Source organism: Schistocerca nitens, chromosome 4 (genome assembly GCF_023898315.1).
Source record: "Schistocerca nitens isolate TAMUIC-IGC-003100 chromosome 4, iqSchNite1.1, whole genome shotgun sequence".
Lineage (NCBI taxonomy): Eukaryota > Metazoa > Arthropoda > Insecta > Orthoptera > Acrididae > Schistocerca > Schistocerca nitens.
The window spans coordinates 331,860,404-331,872,949 of NC_064617.1; the positions used below are offsets into that span (position 1 = coordinate 331,860,404).

A 12,546-nucleotide genomic window follows, 5' to 3' on the forward strand; every position below is an offset into this window, starting at 1 on the left:
GCCCTGATTTGTTATTTATAGGATGTATCACTTTTGAATATGTGGAGCTGCACCCCAGTAAATAAGGAATGTTGCTGAATTTTACACCATAGAAATGGAGGAGCTTAGGATGCTGATCATTTTCTACAGGCTGGGCAGAAACATGTTTACATATGCCCTTTTCTCCTTACAAGATGAACTCAAACTCTATCGACAAAACTGGAGATTACTGAGGTACATTTTCAGAATATTTTGGTACACAGGACCTGTGGTCTCTGGTGACTTCTTACAGACTAATTGCATTTGGTTTGATTCCTTATCCCCATTAAGCTGACAATTTTCTCATTTTTTATGAGGTCTTATGATTATTCATGATATACAGTGGCTCATAAAATACTTACCAAAGAGAAACGATTACTCTCTACACCATTTTCCAATGTCTGTAATACTTTTGTTTTCTGAAACAAGCAAACAAAATCACATATTAAATTACAAAATACTTAAAATATTTTACTGTTATGTCTGATCTAACAGTCACGAAGCAAGTTATTTTGTTTACTGATTAATAAACAAACAAATACATCTCAGAATACTAAATTTATGTATGATAGATTTAAATTGAACTTGGCAAAAATACCCATACTGGTGAGATGGCTGAGAAACACTTTGAAAACTCACTAACAAGATGTTGGCAACAAACTCATTTTATTGATTAAATAAATTCTTACATTATACCAAGCTGTCATCTGTACTAACATACCTTCAAGAATAACCTAAGTAAGCTAACAGCAGCAATGTAAAAAATAAGAAATGAAGTGAGTATATAATGCCACATGGGTATCTTTGTGTCTTTTGTTAACAGTTCTTTGTTTTGCGTAAGTTTTATCTCTTATATTACATACATTACATTACATTTTTCATTTTCCATGGATCCCTTGGAGAGGAGACTCTGCGATGTGGAAAGAGCCAACGTTTTCAATTATGAGCTATAATCCTTGTGAAGATATTCATTGATGGAGTAGAAGATGTTGGCCAACAGGAAGTTCTTTAATTCACTCTGAAACCGATCTTTATCACTTACAATACCTTTGATATGCCCTGGTAAGTTACTGAACATATGAGTACCCATGTATTTGACTCCTTTTTGTACTAATGTTAAGCTTTTATAATCCTTATACTGATTGTTTTTGGTTCTGGTATTATAATCATGTTTTGCACTATTTTGTGTAAAAAGAGACATGTCGGAAATGACAAAGGGCATCAATGAGTATATGCACTGAGAAATAGTAGTTAGAATACCAAGTTTCTTAAAGAGGTCACTGCATGATGATCTAGGACTGACACCAGATATAATTCTAATTTGAAAATGTTCTCTTTGTGAGAGGAGTTTCCCCAAAACATGATTCCGTAACTCATTAGTGAATGCAAATCGCCTATTTCTGCTATCACACATACAGCAAATGTAGCTGAACTAAGGCGTTTCTTTAAGTCTAGAGTGTGAGTTTTCCAATTTAGGTTGTGGTCAATTTGTAGCCCTAAAAATTTGACACTGTCTACAGCTTATAAGGTCAGGTATTCTTTGTGAGGTACTAAACTGTATGTACTGGGTTTGTCAAAATTCAGTGACAATCCATTTTCTGTGAACCACCCACTGATACTTACAAATATTTCATTAGGTGATTGCTCAGTGAGATCATGGGTGCTGTTTTTTATACCAATACTTGAATCATCTGCAAATAAGACAAAATTTGCATTTTGTAACACTGCATATGGAATGTCATTAATATATAATAGGAACAATAAAGGACCTAAAATAGAGCACTAAGACACCGCTTGTCTGATGGTTTCATGTTTTGAATGACTATTATTACGTGGTAAGCCTGATACAGACACACACTGTTTTCTATTAAAAAGACAGGATGAGAACCGTAAGCCTGCTACTCCTGTTATCATATAATATTTTAATTTTTGTATAAGGATATCATACTTAACACAATCAAAAGCTTTAGCCAGATCACAGAATATTCCAAGTGGTAATAACTTTTGATTTATTGATTCTAATATATCATCTGTAAAAGTGAATATAGCTTGATCAGTTGACAATCCTTTCTGAAATCCGAACTGATTGTAAATGAGAATATTTTTCTGTACTAAGTGTTTATAAAGTCTATTGTACATAACCCATTCAAACACTTTTCAAAATATTGGCAATAAACACTTTTGAAAATAATGCCAAAAATGAAATGGGATGGACATTTTCCACTGATGATCTGTCTCCTTTTTTGTGTAATGGTTTGACAATAGCATACTTAAGAGTATCTGGAAAAGTACCACTGTGGAGGGATTCATTACATAAGTAATCAGTACGTCACAAAGTTCTGAGGAGCAACTTTTAATTATGGTAGTGCTGATTTCGTCATAACCACTGGAACATTTGTTTTTAAGAGAGCTAATAACATTAGAAATCTCTTTTGGTGAGGTAGGATATAGCTGAATTTGTCAGAATTCTGCAGAAATGCATTTTTTAAATATTTGAAGCTGTCTTCTGAGGATCTATGCAAACCTAACTTGTCTGCTACTGGAAGTAAAAAGTTGTTGAAAGTTCCTACAATTTAGGAGATCTCTAATCAACTCTTTATTTACATTTAACATAATTTACTCATTTGCCTGATTAGTTTTTCCTGTATCACTTTTTACTATGTTCCATATAGTTTTTGTCTTGTTATTAGAGGCATTTATTTTTTCTTGAAAATAAATACATTTTGAGGTTCTGATTACTTTGTTTAGAATTTTACAATATAATTTGTAATGTGATTTACCTCTGTAGTCATCGTTTTCCCTTGATATTAAGTACAGGCTTACCCCCCCCCCCCCCCCCCCAAGATACTTTTATTCCATTTGTAATCCAAGGTTATGAAACATTTAAGCTATTTGTTTTGATTACTTTCTTAGGGCAGCAGTTTTCATTGTGACCTATGACCGTATTAAAGAAACAGTTATATTTTTCATTTATCCTGGGCGAATTGTATACATCTTTCCAGTCTGTAATCCTCAAACAGTTTTTTATACCTTCAATTCATTTTTCATTTATTATTCATATAGTTTCCCACTTCCTGTTATTAGTTGAATCAGACCTCACTATATTAAACATAAGCAACAGGGCATCATGATCTGAAAGGCGATTAAATATTGGATTTGTACTATGTGGTAGTATCTATGAAAATGTTATCAAAAGCAGTGCTGCTGGTACCCATAACCCTGGTTGGAAATGGTACTAAGGGGATGAGATTATAAGAAGTGGTAAGAGACTCTAGTATGGATCTTGAGTGACTATCCTCCAGAAAACTTAAATTAAATTTCCACTTAGTATGAGTTCATTATTTTTAGAAGTTAAGAAATTTAATACTGCGTCAAGCTGTTTAGTGAATAGTTGGAAATGACCAGTTGGAGCCCTGTATATCGTGACTATAACTATTTTTCTTTTGTGTGTTTCTACTTGTGTGGCACATTCTTCAACATGCTGATCACTACAGTATTTAAGAATGTCAGTGTTTTTATAATTGTGACCCTTTCTAATATAAGTGGAACTCTTCCTTTCTCCATCTCTTTTCTACAATACTTTGAAGCTAAGGTATACCCTTCCATATTAAGCATTTCAATTTCACTACTTAAATGATGTTCAGAAATACAAATAATATCAACAGGATTTGTAGACTGTAGCTCATCTAAACAGATCTGAACTTCATTAATTTTGTTTTTTAAACCTCTGATATTTTGATATAGTAAATTTACTGTTACTTTTTTTGTCTTCACAAGTAACATGCTTAACATTTTCAGATACATCTTGTTCCAATATTGAATGTGTAGATAATGAGCTTAACCTAAAAAAGAACTACTTCCATGAGTTGCAGTGTCCCCCCTTAAAGAATTTGCTATCAACCTAGCCAGTACATCCTTCCTTATTCTACTGAGATGCAGGCCATGAGAAGTAAAGCCCCACCTACCAATAGTGTCAACAGGAACCAAACCAATCCCTGACCCCGTACCAGCCCAAAGCACTCGATGCAACTCCAAATTGACCCTCTTCACAGAGCTGTTCAACTGGGGTCGATCTTACCACTTGAAAACAGGCACAAACTCAACATTAGAATGGTTTGCTGCTGATGCTATTTCTACCAGGTCACTCTCAATATTATAGCCCTAGTCCCTATCAATACTGTTCCCTGCTCCACCCACTATTACAACATGATCCTCCTTGGTGAAACATTTACACAAAGATCTTATGCCCTCTATCACTTGGCTGAGAGATGTACTGGGCTTGAAAAAGTTTGTGACCTGGTGGCTGTCACCTAATTTTCCCTGCAGAAGTTGGCCCACACCTCTCCCAAGACCAATACCTAACAGCAGAATTTTCTTCCTACTTTTTCTGAAGGAACAGGCTTCCTTACTGAATTCTGCCGAGCATCAGCTACACCTACATCTACATGAGGCTCTTCATTACTTAACTGTGGCAGCTGGGCAAATCAATTTTTTGTGCCAACAAAGAAACTCTCAGATACTGTTCTCTTTCTGTGGCCACTTCCCACTTCTCTTCACCCTTCTCCACCTTAACCTAATTAGTTCCTCCCTAGCTTTATCTAATTCAGCCTAAAGGGCTCTAATCCTCCCCACCTGTTCTACTATTTTCATATCCCGTGAACACAGTCTACAGTACCTAGGAAGAGTCTCATTTTGTTCCCCAATTTCCATGCCACTACATTCCCCCCAGTGAAATGATCTGTCACAACAGCTGCATAGCACCCCTGGCTGTTGCGAACTTGTCCCATTGTGACACAAGGCAGTGAATGGCTGTCTCATAAAATTCCCAGGGCTGTGATGTTAACCAGTTCTGCACGTACAGTTGGACGTCGTCATCAGGGGTGAATCTTTTGCCCCTCAGAGTAATCACAGGGAGAGACATCTCGACTGTACAAAAGGTGGCCAAGAATCTTCCATTTGAATTTCTGCAGGAGTGCCATGACTGTGTTGGCTGTATGAGGCTCTGCATGCCCTGGAGCAGAATGACCCCACAGGTAAAATTGCCTGGTTGTTTTGATTTGATCACTTGGCGATGGGTGGTCGAGGTTGTGAGTAACGCTGAGCATTCAGTGTTGTCCTGTGCTGCAGGGAGTGAATCAGAAGGGGGTCATCTTCGTCAACGAAGAACGTCAACATAGTAGCAAATGATCCATCTCGGACAACAATGTCCAGCTGTACATGCGGAACTGGTTAACATCGCAGCCCCGGGAATTTCATAAGACAGCCATTCACCACCTTGTGTCACACTGAGACAAGTGTCTCAACAGCCAGAGTTAATACTTCTAACATACAAGTACTGGTTTATGTAATTATGCCTCCAGCTTGTTTACAAGACAGCAGAGCAGTAAATATCTTTACAAATAAAGTTAAATTAAAATCAGTGCATAAAAATACACTTGGATCTGTCTATTTCATCCAAAAGCAGCATTGATCAAGAAAAATATTGCTCAAATCATGATGGTTTCATTTCTTTAAAAAAATTGCTCAATAATCTATCATTAGTAGCCCATATGGCAAAATATCACCCGGCCTCCTTACCCAAGCAGTACTCAGTTATGAAACCCCGCTCCAATATGGAGTGATGGAGAGGGGTTTGTGGAGAGCAAAAGGGGTAAGTGATGACAGCACATTCCATAGTTCATTTGGTCCCAACTACATCTTGCATCCTTTCCTCCCCATTTTGTCCAGAATCTATTTAGGCTCTTTCATATTATAATAACTTAAGACAGCAATTCCATGCACAATTAAATCTTAAAAAAATGCATACATTCATACACTATCTAATGAATAAACACGTAAAATTAAAGGAAAAATTGCAATGTCAGAATTGAATCCTTTGTTGTGATTCATTTTATATTATTTCAAAACAACATACAACAATCAGTTCTTCCAAAATCTCCACCAGCCTGGGGTAGCTCTGAGTGTTTAGCCACTGAGCTAGCAATCCCTGGATTCAGGAGGGGAGGTGGTTTGAATCCATCTGCTGATAAGCTTCAAAATGGTTTTCAGTGGCTTCCCAGTTTATGCAATTGCTGTGGTTGGTCCCTTTCTCCTTGCCACAGCCAATCCCTTCCAAATACATTTATATCCTGACAGTTATCAAGTCCTTTAAAGGTGCAGCCCCTCTCCTTAAATGCAAAGAGCTGCATCAAATGCGAGCCAAGCATCTCCTCAGAAGTTTCCAGCCATACGATAATTACATAATAATCCAAATTCTCTTCATTTAGGCTCATGCATTTGTCTGCTGAACATTCTTTAATGTAGAAAATGGTCTTTCTTACATTGTGAGACATGACAGATGCAAACATAAATGAGGAAAATTAGGAAAGTATTAGGTTGAGTAATCTCAGATCCTTTACCCTGCAAGTCTCCAATCCCGAATTTATCTACAAACTTATCAGTGGAATTGGGAGTAGGAGCTGTTTTTCTTTAGGAATAAAAAAGTGGTAATAAGGCAGCTTCATATGCCTCAAGGGCACTGAATGATTTAGAAGATAATTTGGTGGCTGGCCAGAGATGGTGTTTGCTCTCTCTGGGAAAAATGCTGATATCTCACTGCTCAGTGCCATGACAGGGTACTTCACTATAAACCAAATGGAGTTTACTCGTTTTGTAAATAAAACTGCCTTTTCTTGCTGAAACTTAATTTATTTTTCCCAACCGTGTTTTTATTGCTCTATGGCATCTTCAGTGGGGTCTATAACAATATAGTTTTGTTATTTTTAGATTATCAAATTCATTTAAATGTGCAATTCATGATCACAGCAAAATTTCCTTCATGCTACAATCACTGACTCACCATCTCCATAAAATTCTTGCACACAGACTGCGTGGTCCATTCCTAAGAAGTGCTGCATATTGACTGTATTCCTACTGACCAAGCAAGTGATGAACATAACCCCCATTCTCTTTTGATTTGCTGCACATGCACAGATAGCTCTTGAAATATGAACTTTCTTTTGAGATATCCTGTACTTTGATTGTAACTGTAACTTTCTATCACTGGAAAAGCCTATTCTACTGTACGTGGTCAATGACAAATAAAGAATCTGAATCTGAATTCTTTCATCCTACTGCCTAGTACTGCCATACTATTATACAGCCGTTTCACAATATGTAAACTCATTAATATCCTTCACCATTATCAGACTCCTCTTTACTAACAAAATATTACAAAACATGATAATACCAGAACACAAAACAAGTACACAAAGCCTCTGATGGTGTAACACCAGCTAAGAAAGGAGTCAGGCACATGCATGTATACTGTATGTTTTGATAACTTGTCAGACCATACTAAATACCCTAGAAGAAATACTGTGGTTGATTGTTTACTTGTTATTTCATTGCACCCATGTAAAAACTTACATTCAAGTGTTTGATACAATTAATATTAAACCTTTGTTTGGAAAAGAAAGGAAGAAGGAAGATTAGGATTTAATGATCCTTAGGATCATCAGAGACAGAGCACAAGCTTGGATTGTTTCAAGGGTGGCAAAGGAAAGGAGTCCTGTTATTTCAAAGGAATAAACCCAGCATTTGCCTGGAGCATATTGGGAAAACATAGAAAACCTAAATCTGGATGGCCAGATGTGGATTTCAACCGTCATCTCCCTGAGTGCAAGTTTAGTGTGCTAATAACTGCACCACCTCACTTGGTCTTTATTTGGAGTTGAGGAACACACATAAATGTTGTCACACTTAGGTGTATGTAAAATTCAGTTTTTTAACTGCTTCTCAAATAGTTCTTATCTTGTTGCTAATGGAGCTTATCATTTTTCATAGTACTTGCATTTTTATGCTCCTTATAACTATACAATACACTCTGTAATGTCATTTTAACCTGTAATCATTAGTGTTCCATGATATGAAGAATACCCATCTTTTAGTTTTAAGTTATATTCTGAAGTGTGCTAGATTCCCAACATCTACATATACAAACCTTACCACTGTGATTCCCGCATAGAATATCATTATGACCACTAGTAATTGCTCAACACACTATGTCCATCCCTAACCCTGTCATGTAATCAAGTTCCTTCATCACAGTGATAACCCCTATGCGCTAAGAAAATTTTATATGAGGATGCTGCTGAGGAAAATTTCACGGTTGCACTCATTTTCACTTCACCTGGACTTTCTCACCTAAATAAGCTACCTTCCCACATCAACTGTAGGTAAAACATGCACACACACATTCCCACATGAATAACTCACATGCACATGACCACTGCCATCTCCAGGTACTAAGGCCCAACTGCATCTAAGGCAGGCAGCCACCTCAGATGCAGTCTGCTGTTGCAGTCAGGCTTGAGCACCCGGAGATGCTAGTGACTGTGTATGTGAGTTATGGATGTGTGAATGTGTATGACTTTTTTCTACAAGTGGAAAAGGACTTAGTTCAACAGCTCATAATGTCTAGCAGTCTTTTTTCCAGGGTGGTTACTCAAACTTGAAAAGAAAATTCCCTGAGCATTCCAGGTGTGTGGAAGAAGATGGGAGTCCAAATGCTCCTGATAAATTAATGGTGAGCATAGGGAAGGGGGGCATGCCACAATAATGACTTTTCTTTAGGTGAGCTGTACTAGCCATTAGCAGTAGTTTAACTACAGCTGTTAAACACTGATAATTTATATGGAATAATATTCATATAATTAACACACTTTTAAATATTAATTATTTTAAAATTTGTGATTTGTAAAACTCAATTAAATTAAATTTCAGTGCTAGGTTAACAACACAGAATTCTCTGATATTTTATGAAACTCATGAAATTTCCTGAGAATTCCAAGTTTTCCAGAAGAACTGCCACTTTGTTTTCAATGTACCTGACTGTCATTCAATGTGGTGAGTAGCAATCTATCGAGTTCATATTGCTGTTATTCCAGCCTGGATTTTCCATTGTTTGATTGAGCTACATATGTTGATCTTCAACCCTCTAAGGACTCCATAAAAATCTCTGTCCATATCAAATGCAGAAGGCTGTCATTGTTCCATGCTGAAAACTTCCTCCCGTACAGTTTGGTACCTGTGAGAACTTCATTTGTTCTGAGATGCACTCCCTTTCCCCCACTCTTAACTGTTCTCTCATTTTCCAACATTTTCTCCACTGTCTTGACATTGAAATCTCCTTCCACACCTGTTTCTCTCTCTTTTATGGACCATCCCCTCAGTTTTGTGACAGTTACTTCTACTGATATTAATTTTGCCACAGTCACTGAGATCTGTAAGTCTTCCCTCCTTGCCCCATACCTCCAATTTTTTCCTCTCCTTCTCTCATATGTCTCCTCAGAAAATCAAGAGAATGGTACAAGAAGACTTCCAGTGGAAAAAGAGCAAAACCTCCAAAGCCAGTAGCACCATGACATTAAACATCAATAGCTGAGTATCATAATCTGAAAATCCATCAAGTATACAATTAGCACTGTGATTTTGCAGTGTGGATTTTGTGACTTAAATTTATATTATTAGCACTGTAGCTGATTCCTATATATCTAGATGCAAATAATTATATGAGAAGAGTTATATTCTTTACAACAGTCTAAAGCTAAGCTACACTCATCCACATCAGCATTCCCATCTCAGTGGTCAAATGATATTCAGCAAAATACCTACATGATTTGTCAACTGAAAGTCATCTATAGAGGTTATAGGTGTTGTTTAAACACTGATAGCTACATGGTACTCCCATGATTGACTTTGCCGCCTCTTAATGATTCCACAATTAAATAAAACATTTTCCCCTTTTGTTTCCTTCTGATCATTGCAACTGCCATTTTCTTTGCTCCGATAACATACAAAAAGGGATAATGCATGATAAATGTCAGAGAGAGAACATACTACTTACTGGAAGATTATTGTTGAAAAGGGGCAAAGAAGTTGTAGAAGACCGCTGCAAAGCTGCTTCAATGACCTAAACACACAGAAAAGCAATACCTTTTAATTACCTAAATGTTTTGCACACAATATTTGCTGATAAATTCAAACTTTTAATAAACAAATCAACTGCTGAAGAGAAAAAATATTAACTGGCATTGATTCACAGTAGTGGAAATATAGATTTGGAAAACAAAAGTTGCTTTTCCTAGGTTTTAAATACTGTTCCCAAACAGTAGATCCACACAACCCACACTCCAAGACTTCATTTTCAAGAAGAATACCAGGCACATAAGGCAAGAGGATATATGTTACCACAGAGATCAGCTACATCTATACTCTGAAAACCGCTGTGAGGTGTACGGTGGAGGGTATGTCCAACTGTACCAGTTATTAGAATTTCTTCCTGTTCCTTTCACGTATGGAGTATGGGAAAAATGACTGTTTGAATCCCTCTGAGTGCAGAAATTATTCTAATCTTATCCTCACGATCCCTATGTGAGTGATAAGAAGGGGATTGTAGTACATTCCGAGAGCCACCATTTAAAGCCTGTTCTTGAAACTTTATTAATAGACTTTCTCTGGACAGTTTACGTCTATCTTCAAGAGTCTTCCAGTTCAGTTCCTTCAGTATCTCTGTTACACTCTATCATGGGTTAGATAAACCTGTGACCATTCATGCTGCCCTTCTCTGTATACATTCAATATCATCTGTCAGTCCTTTACAGTATACATCCTCCACACATGAGCAATAATGTAGATCCAGTCTCAAGAGCGATTTGTAAGCAACCTCCTTTGTAGACTGACTGCACTTCCCTAGTATTGTACAAATAAACTGAAGTCTACCGCCTGCATTACCCACAAATGAGCCTATGTGATCATTCCATTTCATATCCCTACAGAGTGTTACATCCAGGTATGTATGAGTTGATTGATTCCAACAGCCACTCACTGATATTACCGTCACATGATACTATGGTTTTTTCCTTTGGGGGGGGGGGGGGGGGTGAAGTGTACAATTTTACATTTCTGAACATGTTAAGCAAGTTGCCAATCTTTGATCTTTGCACCACTTTGAAATCTTATCAAGATATGATTGAATATTTATGCAGCTTCTTTCAGACAGTACTGTGTTATGGATAACAGCATCATCTGCAAAACGCCTGAGGCTACTATTAATATTGTCTGCAATGCCATTAATATACAAAATAATTAGCAAGCGTCCCAACACACTTCTCTGTGGTGCACCTGAAGTTATTTCAACATGTGACGACGACTCTCCAACCAAGATAACACGCTGTGTCCTCCCTATATAAAAAGTCCTCGATACAGTCACAAATTTCACTTGATACCCCATATGATCAAACTTTTGACATTAAGCCTGGACGTGGTACTGAGTTAAATGATTTTTGAAAAATCAAGACATACTGCGTCTATCTGATTGCCCTGACTGAAAGATAGCCTTGACCCAAAGTTTTCAGAATGTCCAGTGAGAAAAGTGCAAGTTGGGTTTCACATGATCGAAGTTTTCAGAATCCATGCTGTTTGGGGTTGAGGATGTCATTCTATTCAAGATACCTCATTACGTTTGAACTCAGAATATGTTCTAAGATTCTACAACAAATTGTTGTCAAGGATATTGGATGGTAGTTTTGTGGATCACTTCTACTACCCTTCTTGTAGGTGGGTGTGACCAGTGTTTTTTCCAAGAAATGGGCACAGTATTTTGTTTACAGGATCTATGACAGATTATATAGTTAGAAGAGGGCTAACTCAGACACAAATCAGTATAGAATCTGACAGGAACGCCACCAGACCCTGGAGCTTTGATCAATTTTAACAATTTTAGCTGTTTCTCAACACCACTGGCACTAATAATTATTTCATTCATCTTTTCAGTGGTATGAAGATTAAAGCGGGTAATTCTCCTGGATTTTGCTTTGTAGTGGAACATTTGAAAACAGAGTTAATCATTAAAGTTATCACCCATTACTCTCTCAACAGTGAAACATATTTCATTCAGCATCTCTCTATCTACAGCCCTGTCCTTTGTTTTACGTCTATTATGCAGTAATCTCTGTTTATTTAGAAGTTTTACCTGTATACCATGGAGGCTTCCTCCCATTATGGACTGTTCTACTGGGTACATATCTGTCTAGTGCGTGGTCAACTATTCTTTTAAACTTGAGCCATAGTTCCTCTACTTGTTCCTGCCTGGTGCTGAAAGTTTTAAGTTCCTCAATGAGACATGATGTTACTGACTGTTTATTGAACATTTATATCTTTCTTCTCGGTTTAGTTGTCCTTTGTACTTTCATAATCATTGTTGCCACAACAGCATCATAGTCACTGATACCAGTTTCGATATGGACACCCTCAAAGAGATTAGGTCTGTCTGTTTCCATTAGATCCAATATGTTTCCATCATGAGCGGGGTTCCCAACTATCAGTTCTAGGTAGTTTTCAGAGAAGTCATTTAATATTTTTCCATAGGATGTCTTACCACACTCACCACTAACAAAACTGTAATTTTCCCAATTAATTGTTGGATGATTTAAGTCTCCAACAACGTTTACAGTATGACTGGGGAACTTACATACAAGTGAACTGAAG

The 12,546-nt window shown here is 37.1% G+C and overlaps 1 protein-coding gene across 1 annotated transcript in view; it reads right to left on the bottom strand.

Moving 5' to 3' along the window:
- LOC126252285 (mucin-5AC-like) overlaps nucleotides 1-12,546 on the bottom strand; it is a 519,485-nt gene that overhangs the window by 77,954 nt on the left and 428,985 nt on the right. The window contains exons 24-25 of the mRNA XM_049953159.1: nucleotides 9,905-9,970; nucleotides 381-437 (exon numbers count right to left, since the gene is read on the bottom strand). Of these exons, the coding sequence (XP_049809116.1) occupies nucleotides 381-437; nucleotides 9,905-9,970 (123 nt within the window). The remainder of the gene's footprint in view (nucleotides 1-380; nucleotides 438-9,904; nucleotides 9,971-12,546) is intronic.